Genomic DNA, 24,639 nt, shown 5'->3' on the forward strand with positions numbered 1-24,639 from the left:
AGTATGTAATGCAATCCTGGTATTTAATGCCTCTTTAAGACCCTTCTACTGTTTGTGAAATTTGAATGGGGTCGTGGTTGAGTTCCTGCACCTTTTTGAGAAAAAAAGCTCTGTTGAGATGACTCAGCATTTATTGCATAATACTAGTTCAAAATTATTCTGTATATTATTTCTCATGCTAATTTATTTGTAACCCTCTGCCAAGTGTTCTAGCTTTATCGTGCATTTTGTGTCATTTTTTTATGTGATTAACTATAAATCTTGATTGTAACATATTTTTCTATAAGATTCATTCATTAAAATATTGTGAATGCTCTGAGAATGAGGCTGCTGTAATGATGTACACAGATGAGGACCACGCAGCAATTTCATCAGGATCAGCTTCAGCTTGAAGCTGTCAGCAATGTGCAGCTGAGCACTGAGCATGTCTCTGAGGAGCAGCCTGCAAGCTGCTCATTATGCACAAAGGCAGCAGACGGAAGAGAAACACAACAGACTAAAGCATCTCTTCCTGTAGGAGCAGAATGAAGAGATTTCTCCTTCTCTAAGCTCTTTCTTTATATGCTAGGGAAATGACGGATTCAATAGAGAAATCCTATTTCTGAACAAGATGGGGAATCAGGATGGGAAGCTAAAGAAATCCTCTGGTGATGGGCAGGACAGAATAGACCCTAGGCCTGACGATGGAGAGAATGCAAAAAAAGGAGGCAGAAGGACCCTAGGAAAACGCAGCGACCACCATGGTAAGAAAAGAAGCAAGTCTGAGTCGAGATCATCTGTGTTTTCCAATCTGAGGATAAGAAAGACACTATCCAGGTCCAGAGATGGCACCTGCGATTCAAAAGAGGATGTCCTGGGGGGGCCAAATATGCAAACCGAAGAGATGGACAGTACCCTTTCTATTGCTACGAAAACTCCAGAAATTAGCATCTCAGCAGATGAAGGAGGCCTCTCTGATACAGATGCTGATCATTTTGTCTGCAAATCCTTGACAGCAGCCGCTGCAAATGAGACACAGGAGGGACAAAAGACCAGTTCGGGATCTGACACGGATATATACAGCTTCCATTCAGCCACAGAACAAGATGATTTGCTCTCAGATATTCAGCAGGCAATTAAGATGCAGTTCTCTCAGGAAGGGTGCAGTGAAGCTGGAGATTTGTCGAAAATGTTTCAAGGACAACTCACAAGCTCTCATACTTTATTTTGGGATGTCAGTGAACAGTTCCCGTCTAATAAAGAAAAACTGCCTGGGAGCCCCCAAGAAGAAGAGAAAAAATCTATAGTCTCTAATGGTATTAGCGGAGGAACCCCTGAAATTGTCAGAACCAAAATCGCTGTGGAAAAACAGATCCCCAATTGTGCAGATGATAGGCAAATAGTAGCAAAGGAAATTGATGAGGTCTCTTCCATAACCGACACAGTTTCCCCAGCTGAGATTAACACAACATGTGACAGCACAGATGGAGATATCGTGGCTCAACGTTACATAGAAAATAAAATAGATAATGGAACTGATATGACTGAGGAGAGATATGTTTTATCTAAAGAAAATTCTGCTGAAATACTTTCTAGCATGGCAGAAGTCTCTCAGGAAAGTTCCCCAGCTACTGAAAACTGGACGGAAGTCCAACCCCATTCTGCAGGTAAAACAAGCCGGTCTCCAAGTTCATCTAAGTATCAACAACCGCAGCACTTCAAAAAAGGAGAAGGTGAAGAAGGCGAGAACATGTCCAGCAGCTTATCCGGAATCAACAGCAAGTCTGCAGACTGGACAACTAAACTAATCAAGGTGCAAAAAAAAAACATGACCAACAGAAGTTCCCCAGATATTTTATTGTATGGATCCAAAGATGGTGGTGTCTCCAAGAATACTGCAAATGTCCCTCTGTCTTCTTTAAGCTTTCCCAATATACTTTCAGGTGAGAGGATATTTAGTACTCCTTTATTGTAAAACAATCATTGTTTCAGTTATTTCATATTTTCATAGGACCTTGATATTTACAATTGTTTATCTTACTGCTATTGTATAGGTATGGTTACATGGGAATCTGTAAATATAAAACTGGTTATAAATTAAAGCGGTATTAAACCCAAAACCAACAATGTAATATATTATGAAAAATTGTGATAGGGGGCGCTAGTGAAATAAATACCTAACCTATGGGACACCCTCGCTGGTAGGGACCCAAGGTAGGGGTGATCCAATAATTTGTATAAAATTAATAAACCGCTCTGGTGAACAAAGGAAACTCAACACATACTAAATAGTATCTAGATAGCAGAGTGAGTACATATAAAACAAGTGAAATAAAATAATATGAACAAATAGGTTATCTCAGACACTCATAAGAAGTGAAATCACATTGGTGTGAAAAGGATAGTAAGGTGTCTCATAAATAGCACCACACAAAAAAACACAGTCCATATGAAGTTGCCTTCGCAGGGTAGTTCAATAGGTATTCATGCGATAACTAGTAAGTGATAATGCAGCCACCACCATCTGTTTAAACTTCACCCGATGTGCTCAGGTCAGGGAATGCGCTTACCGGATGGAGTGGACCTATTTAATTAAAAATAAGGTCTGCAGAGCTGAGCAGGTTAAAGTACCTGCACACTATACACCAGCTGTTCAGGCGGTCGTACTCTCTGGGCCAATGGTGTCTCAGGATTTCATCAGCAAAACAAAAAGGAAAGCTAATAGTGTATTACCGCTTTATTAAAATGTATAAAAACATACAAGGCTGATTGGCCCCTTACTTTGTTGGGTGCCTGCCCGGCACTAGGACTGTGTGCGTTGTATACAGGAGCCTGTATCGATGTCACAGGCTGCTCGGTGTGGGGCGTCCCAATCGAAGGTGCAGAGTGTGTGCCCTGGATCAGCTGTGGAGCGGGGATGTCAGACTGCCTCCCCGCTCCACAGCTGATCCGGCACACACACTCTGCACCTTCGATTGGGACGCCCCACACCGAGCAGCCTGTGACATCGATACAGGCTCCTGTATACAACGCACACAGTCCTAGTGCCGGGCAGGCACCCACCAAAGTAAGGGGCCAATCAGCCTTGTATGTTTTTATACATTTTAATAAAGCGGTAATACACTATTAGCTTTCCTTTTTGTTTTGCTGACGAAATCCTGAGACACCATTGGCCCAGATAGTACGACCGCCTGAACAGCTGGTGCATAGTGTGCAGGTACTTTAACCTGCTCAGTTCTGCAGACCTTATTTTTAATTAAATAGGTCCACTCCATCCGGTAAGGGCATTCCCTGACCTGAGCACATCGGGTGAAGTTTAAACAGATGGTGGTGGCCAGGGGCGGACTGACAACTCATGGGGCCCCCGGGCAATAGAAGATTATGGGGCCCCTCTGGCTTACAGATGGCCACCACGCCAGGAGGCAGTGCAGAGGCAGGGCAGCTAAAATCTTGGGATATTCACATTAAAAGCATGTCAGTTTCGGACATATCAGGGACAGATCTAAAAAAAACACAGATTTTTACATACTGTCCCTGGTTTTACTGAGCCTGGCAACCCTGATGGGGCCCCCTAGTGGCATGGGGCCCTCGGGCAGTGCCTGAGTGACTCAATGGTCAGTCCGCCCCTGGTGGTGGCTGCATTATCACTTACTAGTTATCGCATCAATACCTATTGAACTACCCTGCGAAGGCAACTTCATATGGACTGTTTTTTTGTGTGGTGCTATTTATGAGACACCTTACTATCCTTTTCACAATAATGTGATTTCACTTCTTATGAGTGTCTGAGATAACCTATTTGTTCATATTATTTTATTTCACTTGTTTTATATGTACTCACTCTGCTATCTAGATACTATTTAGTATGTGTTGAGTTTCCTTTGTTCACCAGAGCGGTTTATTAATTTTATACAAATTATTGGATCACCCCTACCTTGGGTCCCTACCAGCGAGGGTGTCCCATAGGTTAGGTATTTATTTCACTAGCACCCTCTATCACAATTTTTCATCCTATTGCACTATATTCATTTTAATATTTTGACTCAGAGGAGCAGCTTGTCACGTATTCATTCACATTGTGAATAATCGCTACCTACTTATTTTACTTTCTTGGCGCGGAAACACAACCCACTCACAATGTAATATATTAGCTTACTAATTGTTACATGTGGTAACTGTATTTTTTTTTAAGGCTTATTTCTGGTGTTCTGGCCATTAACATACCTCCTGTATTCGAGTTCCCCCACTCTGAATGAATGAGAACAGGAGGCAACTTTGGACAGCAGCATTGTCAGTCTAGGAGAAGGGGAGTGGAATGCCCCTTTCACATGGGGCCTTTACGTTTTTTAGGCGGACCTGAACGGACGCTCCGTGCACCTATGGAGCTCCGACCCGCTAAAGTGCGACGGATGGAAACCCTATTTTCGATCTGTCTGGTGGATCGGATCAGGGCTGTCTTAATGAGTGGGCACACCTGGGCACTGCCCAGGGGCCCCAGCTGCATGGGGGGCTCCTGCACTTTCCCCAAAGCAGGGTGTAGAGGGGTCAGAGTGCAGGGGGGATATCTGGGGTGTAGAGGGGTCATAGTGCTGGGGGGATATCTGGGGTGTAGAAGGATCAGGGTGCTGGGGGGATATCTAGGGTGTAGAGGGGTCAGAGTGCTGGGGGGATATCTGGGGTGTAGAGGGGTCAGAGTGCTAGGGAGATATCTGGGGTGTAGAGGGGTCAGAGTGCTGGGGGGGATATCTGGGGTGTAGAGGGGTCAGAGTGCTGGGGGGATATCTGGGGTGTAGAATGATCAGGGTGCTGGGGGGATATCTAGGGTGTAGAGGGGTCAGAGTGCTGGGGGGATATCTGGGGTGTAGAGGGGTCAGAGTGCTAGGGGGATATCTGGGGTGTAGAGGGGTCAGAGTGGTGGAGGGGATATCTGGGGTGTAGAGGGGTCAGAGTGCTGGGGGGATATCTGGGGTGTAGAATGATCAGGGTGCTGGGGGGATATCTAGGGTGTAGAGGGGTCAGAGTGCTGTGGGGATATCTGGGGTGTAGAGGGGTCAGAGTGCTGGGGGGGATATCTGGAGTATAGAGGGATCAGAGTCGAGGGGGGATATCTGGGGTGTAGAGGGATTAGAGTGCAGGGGGGATATCTGGGGTGTAGAGGGATCAGAATGCAGGGGGGATATGTGGTCTGTTTACCTGCGCTGTCTCCATTGTAGGGGCCCCAGAGCATTACTTTTCCCAGGGGCCCATGATGCTATTAAGATGGCCCTGGATCATGTCAGATGAAGGCGGACTCTACGGTCCGTCTTCATCAGATCCCCCATAGCGAAGAGCAGCACACAGACAGGTCGGTCCCTGCACAGTGTGCAGAGATCGACCTGTCATCTGCCTGCTCAGCGGGGATCGACGGAGCGATCCCCGCAGAGCAAAGCAGAGCCCGCACACGGACACTTAGGCCTCGTACACACGACCGAGTTTCTCGGCAAAAACCAGCAAGAAACTTGCTGGGAGATATTTTTTTTGCCGAGGAAACCGGTCGTGTGTACATTTTCGTCAAGGAAACTGTCGAGAAACTCGACTAGCCAAAAAGAGAGCAAGTTCTCTATTTCCTCGACGGGAATGGAGAAACTTACCTTGTCGAGTTCCTCGACAGCCTAACAAGGAACTCGACGAGGAAAATGATGTGTTTCGCCCGTCGAGTTCCTCGGTCGTGTGTACAAGGCTTAAGATGTACTAGCAGATTTAAATTTCCTTTTGGGATGAAGGTTATACATGAATGAATAAAAACTGAACTTTGTAAGCACCCCTGTCAGTTTTAAATGGTTTGTCTCATCCCTGTAACTGATACAATCTGCAAGAGAACAACAGATCACCAAATGAAAAAAAAAAAGAAAGCAAGCCTATAAAACAAATCTAATGCAGCCATCACATCTAAGAATTGGTAAGCTGCAATATGATAAATGTTTTTTTTTTGGTTTAATACCACTTTAAATAACTTTTTGTTGATTTATTTTGAAATTATATTAAAAGTGATTTTCTATTAGTTCCTGTCTTCTATCATTAAGAGGTTGTAAAGGTACAATTTTTTCTTCCCTAAATAGCTTGCTTTACCTTAGTGCAGTCCTCCTTCACTTACCTCATCCTTCCATTTTCCTTTTAAATGTCTTTATTTCTTCTGAGAAATCCTCACTTCCTGTTCTTCTGTCTGCAACTCCACACAGTAATGTGAGGCTTTCTCCCTGGTGTGGAGTGTCGTGCTCGCCCCCTCCCTTGGACTACAGGAGAGTCAGGACGCTCTCTACGTTGCAGATAGAGAAAGGAGCTGTGTGTTAGTGGGAGTCCAAGAGGGGGAGGTGTTTTGTAGTTCACAGTGATCGCAGAGAACAATACTAACTGATAACAGTCAAGTGGCAGAAAGTACATGAAGTTATCCGTTCACTAGATTTTAGGCTGGATGCTATTGCTACTTTTGTTTTTGCACTTGAACGGATATGATAAAACACTTTCAGTTGTATATTTAAAAGACCAAAGGGATCATGTGTTAGAAAATTATTGTTATAGCTTGCTCACTCTTCAATCTTTTTAGACTTGTGTGTGGACTTATTTTTACCTTGTACACAGAGCGCTGTGATTTGCTCTTTCTGAGCCTTGGCATCAGGCTTTTCTCACTGAATTGAAACCATGTTACTTAAATAGAAATTTGTGCTAACCTATTTAAAGTCAGTGATGTTGACATGATGACGCATCCTTTGAGAGGCTTGAAAATTTGCACCAAAGAAGAAAAAAGCTGTGAAAAGTAAATGTACACAGAGACTGTGAAGAGTGTGATTGCTGCAACATACTGTGGACCACTATCATACATTTTTTAGTCTTAAGCCTCGTACACACGATCAAATTTTCTGCAAAGGGGGTTATTTACGAAAGGCAAATCCACTTTGCACTACAAGTGCACTTTCAAGTGCAGTCGCTGTTGATCTGAGGGGAAGATCTAAAAAGAGGGGAAGCTCTGCTGATTTTATCATCCAATCATGTGTAAGCTAAAATGTTGTTTTTTATTTTCCTTGCATGTCCCCTCAAATCTACGGTGACTGTACTTGAAAGTGCACTTGTAGTGCAAAGTGGATTTGCCTTTTCGTAAATAACCCCCAAAGTGTCAGAATTTTGTCCGAAGGGTGTGTGCCTGGATTTTGTCTTGCAACAAACGACACACACTTGGCGGCCAACAAACATGAACGTAGTGACATACTAGATGTACTACATGGTTTTTCAGCTCTTTAGCGCCACCGTTTGGGCACCTTTTGCTAATGTCGTGTTTGGTGAGCATTGATTCTGAGCATGCGTGTTTGTACTTTGGACTTTTGTCTGATGGACTTGTACACACGATCGGAAAATCTGACAACAGACCGTTGTCCACAGAAAATTTTAAAGCCTGCCATCCAACATTTGTCCATGGAAAATCAGTCAACAGTTGTCCGATGGAGCGTACAAACAGTCAGATTTCACCCCAGTAGTCTGTCAACACACAATTCCTGTTGGAAAATGTGATCGTGTGTATGAGGCTTTACAGTAGGTCAGGTAGCTTTACCTATGACAAGGTTAAAGTGGATGTAAACCCTCACATATACCCAGTGAAGTGAACAGCCTCAGATGATACACAGAGATGAAACATATCTCCCTACATAAGTTTTACATGTATAGCTGCTGTCTTCAGCTTTATATATTGTTTTGAAAGTTCAGATCGTGTTAGGAGATTTTCTCTTTATGTTCAGCACTGCAGTAAAGCCTGGGCATACAGCCAAGACAGCTGATTGGAGGAAAGGCACACACCCCCTCTCCTCATAGGTAGAGACTTTCAGAGCTGTTCGTTGAATGATTCAGCACTCTGCTAATCTATAGCATCTTCCCCAACACACAACTCTGTCTGCTTTTATCTCAGTTGACAGAGAACTTGTCAGAAGTAATCAGGCTGATAACAGTACGGAGCAGGAGAAAGCCATGGGATATAGTGCTTTAAAGAGAGATAAGAAAACACTCAAATTTCATGAATCAGGTTTTCATCCACTTTAACTCTACAGTCGTGCTGTAGCTTTATATTTTGGTCCTAGATGAATACTGTTAAAGTTTCAGTTGCAAAAGTGAGCCAAATACTAATCCACAATAGAATGAAATTGTGTCTGTGTCTGTGAAATAAACCAACACTGATGAGCTGTATAATAAAATGTTATGGTGGACAATACATGGTGCTATTAAACAATCAACCTAAACGAGTGAAAAATCGATTGCGCAACAAATTTAATTTGATTAATGTTTCATACAGGTGTACCCCAAGTGTCTATTGTTTCTGTAAATATATTGATCATATCAAGTCGATCAGATTAAAACACAAGTCTCCCTGTGTGCTCACATGTGATAAGAAATGGTGAATTGTGGGAATTGCCTGAAGTGTGAAAAAACAACAAACATGAACTATGGATTTTTTTTTCTTCTACAGCTAATTGTAGAAGAATTTGTTCAGCTGAACCGGACACATTTTGATTTGTTTATGGACGGCCTAACCAACAGCAGAATTTGTCCAAATGCATACATTTGCTGTATTGTTGAAGACCTAGCCAGCAATCACTCGCCTTTCTTTACGTCCATAGGGAGGCCGCCGCCGCACATATAGAATTAGAACATCCCAAATATATCAGACTTCCCAAAATATGAATTTCTTCTCCAGGTGCCTAGACCCTGGCACATGCCACAGTTGTTCAAATGAGTCCCCTTGGTCTCTTGAGATATGAAGAAGATACAGTCTATGCATTATACGGTATTGAAATATTGTATCGATTACCTTCCTTTATTCCATCTATTATTTATTTTGTCATCATAATGTGACATTACTGTTTTCCGACCAATTCATTTTTGTTCAGTTAAAAAAGATTATATTTGTCTTAGATTTGATCCAAAGTGGTCATCAGGTATCCTAACAGCCCCTCAACATTTTGATCTGTGTGCCCAGAGGTGGCCCTGGTCTGTGAGAACCCTAAAAAACACCCCTGCTCTACTCATGGATCTGCTACAAAACATGTCCAGCGCATAGGTGTGCGCAGCCTATTGCATTAGGGTGTGCACCCCAAAGCACACTAGCGTTTAAAAAATAAATAAATAAATATATATATATATATATATATATATATATATATATATATATATATATATATATATACAGGGAGTGCAGAATTATTAGGCAAGTTGTATTTTTGAGGATGATAAGAAAAGGGGCAATTTAACCCCCCTTTTCTCCATGGGAGAGCGATGGGGGACAGTGAATTCTAGGTGAGGGGGGGTAGTGTTGTTTCCCCCCCCTCCCCTCCTTTCTCATGTGCAGGATATGGCTAGTGGCCTTTGGGTGACCTTTTCTGGGCTTGAGAGATTGCCCGGGAAAGGTTAGTTCAAATTTAGCATCTTGGCCCCCAGGTGACCTCTCTCTGAGGGAATTTGGCGGGCCGTTTGAACTTTGTATGACCCTTCCTGGGCTTCTGGTCAGAAAGCCCGGGAAGAGCCAGTTTAAACCGGTCGGAACCTGTGGACTTTAGCCCGATCCTGGGCTATTTAAAGCGGGTTCCGTCCGGACCAGGCTCATTCGCCTCAGAAGACTTGGAGCTGTGGTGTTCTTCTTTGAGCAAACAGCGTCTTCTGAGGCCGGAAGAATGAGCCTGCTTCGCCGGTTGATCGAGAGAGCGGGAGAGGACGGCGGAGAGGACTGGATCCGGCGGTGTTTGGACCTACCTTCGGGTCAAGAGGCTCCGGTGGGAGCCGCAACGGTCAGCGGAGGTTCCGGTTCGTCCGTCGCCGTCCCGGAGCGTCGTCCGCTGGAAGTCCTGGAGCCTGCCGTGAGTCAAGAGGAAGCCACGCCGAGGAGGGAGATCGAGGTGCCGGTCCGTCGGCAAAGAAGAAACGGCACCCCCGTCCGGGCTCCGGAGGCGGCCAAAAGAATGCGCACTCCGCGCAGGGTATACTCCCCCTCTCCTCCCCGTGCAGCCATTGCTCAGAGAGCGGGTCCTTCTGAGGACCGTAACACAAATTCCGGAGGCAGGGCCAGGGGCGGAGCTAGAGGCAGAGCCAGGGGGGGGCGGCGGGAAATTCAAATTTTTTCCCCTGCAGGAATGCCGGATCTCCGGGAGGCGGCTCGTCAACGGGAGGAAGAGGCTCCAGAGGGAGAAGAGCATCTGGCGGATGGGCTTCCCCTCAGCCATCGCCAGCGCCGCAGATGTCACCGCAGAGGACGTCGGGGGCTGCCTCCAGATCTATGGCAGCTCCTGCTACTGAAGTTGGAGCAACACAAAATGTCCCAGTGCCTACTGCTAGCCTGGGTCCCTCTGATAGACCAGGTAGGAACGAACCTGCTAACACTTTGCTGTGTAATATTGCTGATTTGTTGTCACAGGTTGCTAGGGAACTGAATGTGAATCCTCAGGCATTGCATGGTGACAGTATAGCTAATGAGCCTTCTGCTATTAGCGTATGGTCGCCATCTAGTGGTGTATTACCTAACTGTCAAAATTTACAACTTAATGTTAATCCTGATTCCCTTTCAGCTAGATCCCAAAATTTACCTGAAACCTGTTTGAAGGAGTCTATGTCATGTGAAATCTCTCCGCTAGGTTTTCATTTATCTAGTATAATAAAGGAAAAGATATGGCGGGGGGAATTCATAGACATATTATCTTTGCTTCCATCTTCAAAAGATTTTGTAGCTAAATCAGATAAAAGAGATGAAGACGAAAGAAGAAGGCCTGTGCAAAAAAATTTTAACAATTGGTTACAGGCTTTCTGCATTTTCTCGGGGACTTTATGTGAAAAATTCCCTGAGAAAAGCGCTGGATTATTTCAGCATTTAGACATAATTCTTGAAGCTTATAAAAATTTTTCTGGTATTTCCTGGTTTAGCTACGACGAAGCTTTTCGTCAAAAACTGTCAGTGCACCCTACACTAAAATGGGGAGTGAAAGATGTAGGTCTCTGGTTAAACCTTTTTCTTCCCCAAAGACCACCCTATAATAAAACAAACACCAGTAATCAAGTCCTCAGCAATTCCGGTTACAAAAAAGGGATTTGTTTTAACTACAATGACAGCCAGTGCAGATGGCCTAACTCGTGCAAATATAGGCATGAGTGTGCCTTCTGCGCAGGCGGCCATTCCGTCACCAAATGCTTTAAAAAAATGTCTTCAGCCAATCAGCAGGCCAGTATTTACAAAAGCGGTAACCCCGGTGATCCTTCAAAATATGTACCCATGGCTCAGTCGGTACCCAGACCGACTGAAGGCCCAGCTCCTCATTGAAGGTTTTAGAGATGGTTTTATGCTCCCAGTTTTTTCCGGTCAGGGTTGTTCGTTAGTAAAAAATCTAAAATCAGTAGATACATATCCAGAGATAGTTAAAACAAAAATAGAGACGGAAGTTATGGAAGGAAGAGTGGAGGGTCCTTTTTCTTCCCCTCCTTTCAGGAACTTCAGAGTTTCCCCATTGGGTATTGTCCCTAAAAAAGACAGAGGCTCTTTTAGGATGATACATCATTTGTCTCATCCTAAAGGTAAATCTCTTAATGATCAGATTGATGAGGGGCTATCTTCAGTCTCATATGCTTCATTTGAAGACGCCCTAATAAAGTTAAGAGTTTTAGGAAAAGGGGCTTTGTTGGCTAAGGCCGACATTAGGTCCGCCTTCCGCCTTCTCCCGATAAATCCAATATGTTTTAATTCGTTAGGTTTTTTCTTTAATGGTAAGTTTTATTTTGATAAATGTTTGCCCATGGGTTGTTCCCTGTCTTGCTTTTATTTCGAATCTTTTTCATCATTTTTAGATTGGACGGTAAGCTCTGAATCAGGTTCAGACCTGATAGTCCACTATCTTGATGACTTTTTATTTTTAGGCCCTTCAGGTTCGTCGGTTTGCTCGAAACTGTTAGACACATTCTTTAAAATTTGTGCTAATTTTGGTGTGCCTTTAGCTTTTGAGAAAACAGTTTGGCCATCCACGTCGCTAGAATTCCTGGGTATCAATATTGATACAACTTTGATGGAATTCAGATTACCCAATGATAAAATTGATAAGCTTAATCAACTTTTATTGTCATTAATACGAAAAAAAAAGGTTATTTTAAAAGATATGCAGTCTTTATTAGGAATGTTAGCCTTTGCCACTAGGATTATGCCAGTCGGAAAGATTTTTTCTAGAAGGCTTTACATGTCAATTTCTGGCCTGAAGTCCCCCTTCTCTCATGTGCGTGTGTCTCACGACATGAGGGAAGACCTATTGGTTTGGCTTCAATTTCTTATGCATTTTAATGGTCGAGCCGTTTGGCAGGGGGACTTCATTCTTGACAGGGACTTTTTTCTTTTTACTGACTCTGCAGGATCAGTGGGTTTTGCCGCAATATGGCAAACACATTGGTGTGCGGACCTTTGGCCCCAGGATTGGAAGGTAAAGGGTTATGTGAAGAATATAGTTTTGTTGGAATTATTTCCAATAGTAGTAGCCCTGGAGATTTGGGGTTCTTTTTTCAGTGGAAAGAGAATTTTAATAAGGACAGACAATAAGGGTGTTGTTTATGCGATCAACTGTCTAACATCCAAGTCTCCGCCGGTCATTGTCTTTTTGAGATATTTAGTTTTCAAGTGTTTGAGCCTGAATATATGGCTTAAGGCTGTTCATGTAGCGGGGAAGGACAATGACCTGGCGGATTCTTTATCTCGTCTGCAGATGGACCGGTTCTTCCAGCTATTCCCAGAGGCGGATCGTGTGGGATCGTCATGCCCACACAATTTATGGGATCTGGTGTAAGGCCCATATCAGAATACATTGCTAATTCGGTTGCTACGACAACCTGGGCGGGATATCTGTCAGCCTGGGAGATTTATTTAAGTTTTTTGGAATCTATGCATGAATCGGTTGGGTCTTCTTCTGAGAAATTAGCTTTATGTTTTTTAAGTTTTTTATTCCAGAAACAGTATTCCTGGTCTTATGTACAGAAAACATTATCTGGAGTTTCATTTTTTCTGAAATTAAATAATCTTCCTTCTCTCATGCAGTACTTTTCGGTTAAACAGGCTTTGAAAGGGTATAAAAGAGCTAATTTTTCAACTGATTCACGTAAGCCCATAACTCCAAAGGTTTTGAGTGATCTATGCTCAGTCACGGATAGAATCTGTTTTTCTTCTTTTGAGTCTGTCCTTTTTCAAGCTATCTTTTCTTTTATGTTCTTTGCAGCACTGAGAGTTTCCGAATTAGTTGCTATTAGAGCATCTGACGTCATTATTGCAGAGAGATCTGTTAAGATCCTAATTGGAAGGTCAAAAACGGACCAACTGGGCAGAGGTAGTTGGGTAAATCTGGAGTCCTGGGATAACTCTAACATATGCCCAGTCCTGCTGGTAAAAAAGTATTGTAGGATTAGACCTTCTGGGACTTCAAAATTCTTTCTACATGAGTCCGGATTGCCTCTGACAAAGTTTCAATTTGTTAGTGTTTTTAAGAAATGTTTAAAGTTACTAAAGTTGGATCACCTTCAGCTGACGTCTCACTCCTTTAGGATTGGGGCAGCAACTGAAGCAGCTAGATTAGGATTAGAGGTTAGCAAAATTAAAAAGATAGGTAGGTGGAGATCGGATAGTTATCTGTTATATGTCCGTCCTAATCAGTCTTTTTGATTTTCCAGAAAACCCTCAGATCATTTGGATCGTTGGTCACTCGTTTGTGCATTGGGCGCACTATAGAGCAAAGAACAGAAGTTATTCAGTTAATTTAGGCTTAGACTGTAATAAATATAAGATTTTTTGGAGTGGTAAGAGGGGCATGTTGTGGTCTGAGTTATGTCTAGAGTTGTCTCAACTTTGTCTTCGTTTCCCCCCACCTGACATTTTAATTATTCATCTTGGGGGAAACGACATTGGCAAACGTGAGACTTTGGAAATAATCTTTTCTATCAGGGATGATTTACAAAAGATAAGGACCATTTTTCCAAAATGTGTCATTATTTTTTCAGAAATAATTCAAAGACTGGTGTGGCTTTCCCATCTTTCCATGCGCCCTATGGAAAAGATCAGGAAAAGAGTAAATAGGGCGGTAGCGAAACTTCTTGTAGATATAGGAATTTTTTCTTTTAGGCATACGGAGCTGGAAGGTGGCATTCCGGGTCTATATAGAACCGACGGAGTACATCTTTCGGATATCGGTTTAGACATATTCAACGCAGACTTAGGCTCCTGTGTGGAATCGGCCGCGGTGTCTGGGTCTGTGGCTGGTGGTTTTTACCACCCGCCTTGTGGGTAATTGTGCTAGGCAGCCTGGGTCGTAGTGGCTAGGTTAGCTTTAAATGCTTTATATTTATGATTATTTATTTATATATTGTTGATAGTATGTATCACAATATTTTGAAACCAATATTAAATAACCGCGGCCTTTTAAAATCCAGCAGTGGTCTTTGTCTATTATTTATTTATTTATTTATGTATTTATTTATTTAAGTGTTAAGGTCTATTCCCGTCTGCGATCCCATGATAAGAAAAGGGGCAATTTAACCCCCCTTTTCTCCATGGGAGAGCGATGGGGGACAGTGAATTCTAGGTGAGGGGGGGTAGTGTTGTTTCCCCCCCCTCCCCTCCTTTCTCATGTGCAGGATATGGCTAGTGGCCTTTGGGTGACCTTTTCTGGGCTTGAGAGATTGCCCGGGAAAGGTTAGTTCAAATTTAGCATCTTGGCCCCCAGGTGACCTCTCTCTGAGGGAATTTGGCGGGCCGTTTGAACTTTGTATGACCCTTCCTGGGCTTCTGGTCAGAAAGCCCGGGAAGAGCCAGTTTAAACCGGTCGGAACCTGTGGACTTTAGCCCGATCCTGGGCTATTTAAAGCGGGTTCCGTCCGGACCAGGCTCATTCGCCTCAGAAGACTTGGAGCTGTGGTGTTCTTCCCCTCCCACCCCCCCCTGTTCAGAAGTTACCTTGTCGCGGTTATTGGTATGTGGTAGTGTCACCTTTGCAAAAAAAAAAAAAAAAATGTGTATAATAAAGATAAAAAAAAAAAAAAAAAAAAAGAGAGAAGCAAAGGGGGACTAGCTATGCTGTTAATGTTTACTTATGAAAGTTATCTGTTTATGAAGTTGAACACTGATGTTTTTAGCTGGGTAATTGTGCTAGGCAGCCTGGGTCGTAGTGGCTAGGTTAGCTTTAAATGCTTTATATTTATGATTATTTATTTATATATTGTTGATAGTATGTATCACAATATTTTGAAACCAATATTAAATAACCGCGGCCTTTTAAAATCCAGCAGTGGTCTTTGTCTATTATTTATTTATTTATTTATGTATTTATTTATTTAAGTGTTAAGGTCTATTCCCGTCTGCGATCCCATTAATTTTATTATTGAACAACAACCATGTTCTCAATGAACCCAAAAAACTCATTAATATCAAAGCTGAATATTTTTGGAAGTCGTTTTTAGTTTGTTTTTAGTGTTAGCTATTTTAGGGGGATATCTGTGTGTGCAGGTGACTATTACTGTGCATAATTATTAGGCAACTTAACAAAAAAAAAATATATACCCATTTCAATTATTTATTTTTACCAGTGAAACCAATATAACATCTGAACATTCACAAATATACATTTCTGACATTCAAAAACAAATCAGTGACCAATATAGCCACCTTTCTTTGCAAGGACACTCAAAAGCCTGCCATCCATGGATTCTGTCAGTGTTTTGATCTGTTCACCATCAACATTGCGTGCAGCAGCAACCACAGCCTCCCAGACACTGTTCAGAGAAGTGTACGGTTTTCCCTCCTTGTAAATCTCACATTTGATGATGGACCACAGGTTCTCAATGGGGTTCAGATCAGGTGAACAAGGAGGCCATGTCATTAGTTTTTCTTCTTTTATACCCTTTCTTGCCAGCCACGCTGTGGAGTACTTGGACGCGTGTGATGGAGCATTGTCCTGCATGAAAATCATGTTTTTCTTGAAGGATGCAGACTTCTTCCTGTACCACTGCTTGAAGAAGGTGTCTTCCAGAAACTGGCAGTAGGACTGGGAGTTGAGCTTGACTCCATCCTCAACCCAAAAAGGCCCCACAAGCTCATCTTTGATGATACCAGCCCAAACCAGTACTCCACCTCCACCTTGCTGGCGTCTGAGTCGGACTGGAGCTCTCTGCCCTTTACCAATCCAGCCACGGGCCCATCCATCTGGCCCATCAAGACTCACTCTCATTTCATCAGTCCATAAAACTTTAGAAAAATCAGTCTTGAGATATTTCTTGGCCCAGTCTTGACGTTTCAGCTTGTGTGTCTTGTTCAGTGGTGGTCGTCTTTCAGCCTTTCTTACCTTGGCCATGTCTCTGAGTATTGCACACCTTGTGCTTTTGGGCACTCCAGTGATGTTGCAGCTCTGAAATATGGCCAAACTGGTGGCAAGTGGCATCTTGGCAGCTGCACGCTTGACTTTTCTCAGTTCATGGGCAGTTATTTTGCGCCTTGGTTTTTCCACACGCTTCTTGCGACCCTGTTGACTATTTTGAATGAAACGCTTGATTGTTCGATGATCACGCTTCAGAAGCTTTGAAATTTTAAGAGTGCTGCATCCCTCTGCAAGATATCTCACTATTTTTGACTTTTCTGAGCCTGTCAAGTCCTTCTTTTGACCCATTTTGCCAAAGGAAAGGAAGTTGCCTAATAATTATGCACACCTGATATAGGGTGTTGATGTCATTAGACCACACCCCTTCTCATTACAGAGATGCACATCACCTAATATGCCTAATTGGTAGTAGGCTTTCGAGCCTATACAGCTTGGAGTAAGACAACATGCATAAAGAGGATGATGTGGTCAAAATACTCATTTGCCTAATAATTCTGCACTCCCTGTATATATATATATATATATATATTTAGCAGTAGGGCAATCGACAGTGTCAGTAGAGCAGTGGATGGTGTCAGTAGGGCAGATATTGGTGTCAGTAGTTTACAATTTTTTTTATTTTTACAATTAAATTTTTTTAGCAGCAGGGGGAATCTGTGCAGCACAGGGTGATTAGGGTGTGCCCAGGCACACCTGGCACACCCTGTGCGCACGCCTATGGTCCAGCGTAACAACAAATTACAGAACAAGTATGTTGTAAAGAAATCCCAGGGCTCACATGTTCAAAAAGAGTAGAAACAAATCAAAATTCACTCTATGACTCCCTTCAATGATAATAATGCAAACAGCTAAGGCTGCAGTATCAAGCAGTAGACACTGGTGGCACATATTCCATGTGGTGGTGATCAATATACTAAGGCCCCATACACACGATAGAATCCATCCGCTGAAAAATCCCAGCGAATGGGTTTCAGCGGATAGATCCTATGGTGTGTACACTCCAGCGGATCTGTTTCCGCGGATATTTATCCCCTGGGATGGATTCCAGCAGATCGAAATTTGCTGACATGCCAAACAAATCCATCTTCTGGAATCCATCCCAACGGATGGATCCGCTGGTCTGTATAGACTCACCGGATCCATCCGTCCGAAGGGATCCCCCGCATGCGTCGTAATGATTCGACGCATGCGTGGAATTCCTTATATGACAGCGCCGCGCACGTCGCCGCGTCACAATCGCGGCGACGGCGCGACACGTCATCGCCAGAGGATTTCGGCGCGGATTTCAATGCGATGGTGAGTACACACCATCGCATGGAAATCCGCACAAATCCTCGAGAGGATTTATCCGCGGAAACGGTCCGCTGGACCGTATTCGCGGATAAATCCTCTCGTGTGTATGGGGCCTAAGAAACCATCTTGTACACTAATGTTTGTGGATACAGAATCATTGGTGTTGGATTATTACACAGACAAAACATCATCCCATTGTGAATTATTCTCTTTTTGAGACTTATATCAAAGACATTGGGGGTTATTTACGAAAGACAAATCCACTTTGCACTGCAAGTGCAAACTACGGGCTAGATTCACATAGATCAGCGGATATTTAGATCCGCGTGATCTATGTGATTTAAGATCCGCTGCCGCAAGTTTGAGAGGCAAGTGGGTAATTCACAAACCACTTACCTCCAAACTTGCGGCGGCGGATCGTAAAGCCCCCGGCGGAATTCAAATTCCGCGGCTAGGGGGAGTGTACTATTTAAATCAGGCGCGTCCCCGCGCCGATTTAAATGAGCATGCGCCGTCCGCGAAATTTCCCGGCGTGCATTGCTCCCACTGACGCCGCTAGGACGTCAGTGGTTTCGGCGTGAGCGTAACTTGCGGCGCGCGGGTTTCTGAATCGGCGTACGCAAACGACGTAAAAAAATTCAAAATCGACGCGGGAATGGCGGCTATACTTAACATTGGCTGCGCCTCATAGAAGCAGGGGTAAGTATACGCCGGGAAAACCGCTACGGAAAGTCGTAACAACACTGCGTCGGGTCCGCATACGTTCGTGAATTTGCGTATCTCGGTGATTTACATATTTCTCAGCGTAAATCAGCGAGAACGCCCCCCGCGCCATTTTTAAATTGCAGGTAAGATCTGACGGTGTAACACAGTTACACCTGTCGGATCTTAGGCATATCTATGCGTAACTGATTCTATGAATCAGGCACATATATACGACCAGCCTAACTCTGAGATACGACAGTGTATCAGGAGATACACCATCGTATCTCTCTCTGAATCTGGCCCTACAAGTGCAAAGTGCACTTGAAATTGCACTGAAAGTGCACTTGGAAGTGCAGTCACTGTAGATCCGAGGGGCACATGCAAGGAAAATAAAAAACAGCATTTTAGCTTGCACATGATTGGATAATAAAATCAGCAGAGCTTCTCCTCATTTCAGATCTACCCCTCAGATTTACAGCGACTGCACTTCCAAGTGCACCTGTAGTGCAAAGTGGGTTTGTCTTTCGCAAATAACCCCCATAGTCACAGTGCTATCTGGTGTTCAACCAGCTTGATATTGCACATAGAATAAACACTATTATGTTCCTGCCACTATTTTTTACAAGGATATATATAATGCCAACAATTTATACATTGTGCATTCACCTCTGTCCCTTTCCTTAAGGAGCTTACAATCTAAGGTCCATCCGTATATTGCGTGCATTCACACTTGGGTCAATTTAGACAGGAAGCAATAAACCTGCCAGTATGTCTTGGATGGTGGAAGGAAGATGAAGTGCCTGGAGCAATTCCACACAAGCACAGGGAGAACATGTAAACCCCATGCAGATAGTGTCATGGTTGGGCTTCAAACCAAGGTCCCCTGTGCTGCAAGGCAGAAAAGCTAACCGCTAAACCACTGTGCTGCCCACAAAATGATACAGCTTTGCTTTCCCCTTCTTGCAGCAGATTGCTCATTTACTAATGGAGATCTTTTTACTAGGAAGCATGTCAGTGTATGCACATACTGGACACTTCAGAATCAATACATGTGCATGGGTAGCAATGTTGTTAGTGTGAGATTTATTGCTCTTAAGTGGTTTTAATATTTCATTGAATATACAGCTCTACGATATAATACAAATTATATTGTTCGGGCAGTGTACAGATTTCCCTATTTGTTTTGTATTTTCAAAGACATGAAGTGCTGCTGTGGTCAGATTTCTTTTTTTTTTTTTTACCTCATGACTCTGGACCAGTATTGTGAGTGTTATATTCTCTGTTGGTTTAAAAGAAAAATATTTTTACAAACATATTGTATAACTCCTTCTTAAAGCGGGGGTTCACCCTTAGAGGGCACTTTTTCCCCTTAGATTCCTGCTCGTTTTCTCTAGGGGAATCGGCTATTTGTTTTAAAACATGTGCAGTACTTACCCGTTTACGAGATGCAGCCTCTCCGTCGCTTCCGGGTATGGGCTTCGGGAATGGGCGTTCCTTCTTGATTGACAGTCTTCCGAGAGGCTTCCGACGGTCGCATCCATCGCGTCACGATTTTCCGAAAGAAGCCGAACGTCGGTGCGCAGGCGCAGTATAGAGCCGCACCGACGTTCGGCTTCTTTCGGCTACGAGTGACGCGATGGATGCGACCGTCGGAAGCCTCTCGGAAGACTGTCAATCAAGAAGGAACGCCCGCTCCCGAAGACCCATACCCCGGAAGCGACGGAAGAAGATGCAGCTCGAAAACGGGTAAGTACGGATCATATTTTAATACAAATAGCCGATTCCCCTAGACCGAACGAGCAGGAATCTAAGGGGAGAATTTTTTTTTTTTAATAAATGGGTGAACTCCCGCTTTAAACAAAGGGCCAGATTCTCATACATTAACGTTGCTCCTGGGCAGCGTAATGTATGTGCTATACGCTACACCGCCGCAGGTTTACAGGTTTACATCCTGATTCTCAGAACACTTACCTGTAAACTTGCGGCGGTGTATCGTTAATTCGCTCGGCGCAACCCTGCCCAATTCAAATGGGGTGGGCACCATTTAAATTAGGCGCGCCCCCGCGCCAAGCGTACTGCGCATGCTCCGTCGGGTAAATTACCCGACGTGCATTGCGCTAAATGACGTCGCCCCGACGTCATTTGCTTAGACGTTTACGTAAATGGCGTCCAGCGCCATTCACGGACGTCTTACGCAAACAACGTATTTTTTTAAAACTTTGACGCGGGAACGACGGCCATAGTTAACATTGGTTGCCCCTGCTAATTTGCAGGGGCAACCTTACGCGTCGCGTACGCTACGGAAACAACGGCGTCGGACGCGCGTAGGTTCGGGAATCTCGCGTACTTACCTCATTTGCATAGACGACGAGGAAAACGACGATGCGACACCTAGCGGCGGGAAAAAAAATTACTTTTAAGATCTGACAGCGTAACAGCCTTACGCATGTCAGATCTAATGGTTATCTATGCGCAACTGATTCTGAGAATCAGTCGCATAGATACCCGGGGCCAGATGAGGAGTTACGACGGCGCTAATGGTGTTGCGTCGTCGTAACGCCTTTGAGAATCTGGCCCAAAGTGTCTAATGCAAAATTGTGCTGTGTCCCAAAGCAAGCAGAATATAGACAATTTTCAGTTGTGATTTTTAGTGCAAGAATCTGAATATAACCTTGTATTAGGCAACACAGACAGTCCTAATTTCAGACATTGATAAAAGAGCGTGGTGCTGTAACCCAGTGTTTCTCAACTCCAGTCCTCAAGGCGCCCCAACAGGTCATGTTTTCAGGATTTCCCTCAGATGAAACGGCTGTGGTAATTACCTAGGCAGTGAAACTGATCAAATCACCTGTGCAAAATAATGGAAAGCCTGAAAACATGACCTGTTGGGGCGCCTTGAGGACTGGAGTTGAGAAACACTGCTGTAACCTAAACACAATCAATGCAAATCATCTTTTTAAAAGAAATGGGTATAGCATATCAAGACACTGGACCGGATTCAGAGAGCAGTTACGACGGCGTATCTCCTGATACGCCGTCGTATCTCTGAGTGCGGGCCGTCGTATCTATGCGCCTGATTCAGAGAATCAGTTCCGCATAGATTTCTCTAAGATCCGACAGGTGTAAGTGTCTTACACCGTCGTATCTTAGGCTGCATTTTCAGGCTGGCCGCTAGGTGGCGCTTCCGTATGTTTACGCGAGGAATATGTTAATTAGGTAGATACGGCGATTCAGAAATGTACGTTCGGCCGGCGCAATTTTTTTTACGTCGTTTACATTGGCCTTTTTTCGGCGTATAGTTACTTCTGCTATATATGGCGTAGCTAATGTTAAGTATGGCCGTCATTCCCGTGCCGAGTTTTGAAATTGTACGTCGTTTGCGTAAGTCATACGCGAATAGGGCTTTACGTCATTTACGTTCACGTCGAATCCAATACGTGCTTGCGGCGTACTTTAGAGCAATGCACACTGGGATATTTTATGGACGGCGCATGCGCTGTTCAAAAAAAACTTTAAAAACCTGGGGTCAAGTAAAATTTAAGTAAAACATGCCCCCCCCCCCATTTGAATTAGGCGGGCTTACGCCGCCACACATACGTTACGCCGCCGTAACTAAGGGCGCAAGATCTTTCTGAATACAGAACTTGCGCCCAAAGTTACAGCGGCGTAACGTATCGGAGATACGTTACGCCAGCAGAAAGATCCGCTGATCTTTCTGAATCTGGCCCACAATCTTTTTCATGTCACTGAACTTTCTCATGTTTTCATATAATAATAAATATTCTTGTACAGATTTTTTGTAAAATGCACATGTATTTAATAACTAAATACATAACTTACATTTACATAAAGCAGCTGTAAAATACATTTTGTGAAAGAATAATTGATCAAAAAAGGTTATACCTCTTATGTAACAGCATCATCTGTGCACAACCATGGCAGTCTGCTATGCACTTGTAGTTGACAATCGTTGAATTATGTTTCTTATGGCCCTCTACATTAGGTGGTGGAGAGGTATATGAAATGATTCTCTTGTCACTGTATATAGTTCAAACTTGCTAAAATGAAAAAACCTGATCTACACATTTTTACGTGTCTTCACACTTTCTTATTAATTAAACCAACTTAAATCTCTTAACGGAGTGAATTTTGAAAGCGTCAGACTTTACAAAATCTTTTGAAGTCTACTTACCTCACACAAAACATTAAGGACCCATTGGAGTTGATTTACTAAAGGCAAATAGACGGTGCACTTTCCAAAGTGCAGTTGCACTCTGCAAGAGTAGTTGCTCAAGAGCTTAGTAAAATGAGCAAAAAGCTCCGCTGACTTCCATCATCCAATCACGTGCAAGCAAAAATGCAGTTTTTTTTATTTTCCTTGCACGTGATTGGGTACTTTTTGTAGCGTAAAGCTTTTCCTCATTTACTAAGCTCTGGAGCAACTGCACTTTGCAAAGTACACAGTCTTTTTGTCTTTAGTAAATTAACCCCACTGACACCTTTGTATGTGTGTTAACACACACTAATATGCATTTCTTGTGCATTGACCTATGTTGCTTAAAAAGCATCACACTCATTTTAAATTGCGAATTAACAGCTTTATTGCATGAAAATTATCTGGATTATTTTATACAACACGGCGCACCCCAACACCCAGATAATTTACATAAGTACATTGTAGTGTACTATAGCACAGTTTTTTTTTTTTTTTTTTTTATTACTGTATAAGTGCATTGGGTGACATTTTAAATATATGGCAGGACACATACAGTATAGCATGCATTACTATATGTTGGATGGAAGTGATAGCTTTCTGAGCTGCACTCTGTATCACTATTTCAAAAACAAATCACACTACTAAACTATACAGGAAAATATAATATGTAAAACCTGAACTGTTGCTAGATCCAGGGCTGTCTTAATGAGAGGACACACCTGGGCACTGCCCGGGGGCCCCAGCTGCATGGGGGGCCCCTGCACTTTCCCCAAAGCAGCTGGACCTTGAGCCCTGCTGCCCCAAAACTGGGGGCCCCGTGATGGCACTGAGAGTGATAGAAACATAGGGGAGGCAGTCTGCCTCCTACCTACTTGATGTCTGTTTACCTGCACTGTCATCATTGTAGGGGCCCCAGAGCATTACTATGCCCAGGGGCCCATGTTGCTATAAAGACGGCCTTGCTACATCCTATTATGAACTCTAATCTACTAGCATGAATAAAGTGATTATGGCATACTGGCAAAATGTAAAATTGCCTTAGTTATGAATAAAGGAAATGACCCAGTAGCAGAACAGTTAAAGTATAAAGTAAGAATGCCCCTCTGTGGCACAATCCCCAACTAAAAGAGATAGTCAAGGTACCGGATGGGTCGTGCTGGGCGACGTATGGAGTCAAGTATGCCCATCAGCTGTTCAGGAATGGGGTGTTTAGAAGTTTTGTAGATCTAAAGACTGAGTATGGGGTCCCTAACACATTCTTTTTTAGATACCTTCAGCTGCGGCATGCTGTAAGGGCTCAATAGGGTGGGGGGGTGGTGGCGCTCTCCCCCTCCAAAATGGAAAAATTGCTCACTGACGGGGATCACTCGCAACTGATTTCTAGGTACTATTTTATGCTGCTGACGCCCTCCTCTCCTAGAATGGAGAGGGTTAGGGCGCAGTGGCAAGCGAACATACCATCCCTTACTGAGGAATCCTGGTCTGAGGCCCTTGAATCACTGGTTCCCTCGATGATCTCAGCTAGAGACAAGCTAACGCAATTTAATTACTTGCATAGAGTATACTACACTCCCAAACGGTTACACAACATGGGTAGAGGGGAGTCATCTGAATGCCCCCGCTGCCAGGCGGCGGAAGGCGACTTTTTCCATATGGTGTGGCAGTGTCCTCGAGTGGAGGGGTTCTGGAAGGAGATACTATCATTTCTGGAGGCTAACTTGGAACTACCTAATATATATTCCCCAGCTAGATGCCTGTTAGGTGACCTGGAGGAGGAGGAATTGTCTGTATCAAAGAAAACACTATTGAGAACACTGTTCTGCTATGCTAAGAAGGCCCTGGCCATTAACTGGTGAAAACCATCTCCCCCATCTCTGCAGGGATGGTTGAAACTGGTGAATAATGCTCTGCCAATGTATAAACTGACTTACGCAGCTCGGGGTTGCCCAAAAAAATTCGAGAAGGTGTGGGCGGGATGGATTGAGAAGGTCTCGGGAGATATAGAGGTATAATGGAGATGATGAGTGTGCTGAAGGTAACGATGATTAAGGT

At 43.6% G+C, this 24,639-nt stretch overlaps 1 protein-coding gene across 2 annotated transcripts in view; it reads left to right on the forward strand.

The window, feature by feature from the left end:
• The first annotated feature begins 420 nt into the window (after positions 1–420).
• The window catches only part of FMN2 (formin 2), a 152,041-nt gene continuing 127,822 nt past the window's right edge, over positions 421–24,639 (forward strand). Inside the window, exon 1 of one of the 2 annotated variants that reach the window (XR_005748711.1) lies at positions 421–1,922. Coding sequence is in view for 1 of the 2 variants with exons in the window: in XM_040350649.1 (XP_040206583.1) it covers positions 611–1,922 (1,312 nt within the window). In the remaining variant the exon portion in view is untranslated. The remainder of the gene's footprint in view (positions 1,923–24,639) is intronic. The other variant, XM_040350649.1, reaches the window with a different exon arrangement.

This window comes from Rana temporaria, chromosome 4, assembly GCF_905171775.1.
Source record: "Rana temporaria chromosome 4, aRanTem1.1, whole genome shotgun sequence".
NCBI lineage: Eukaryota > Metazoa > Chordata > Amphibia > Anura > Ranidae > Rana > Rana temporaria.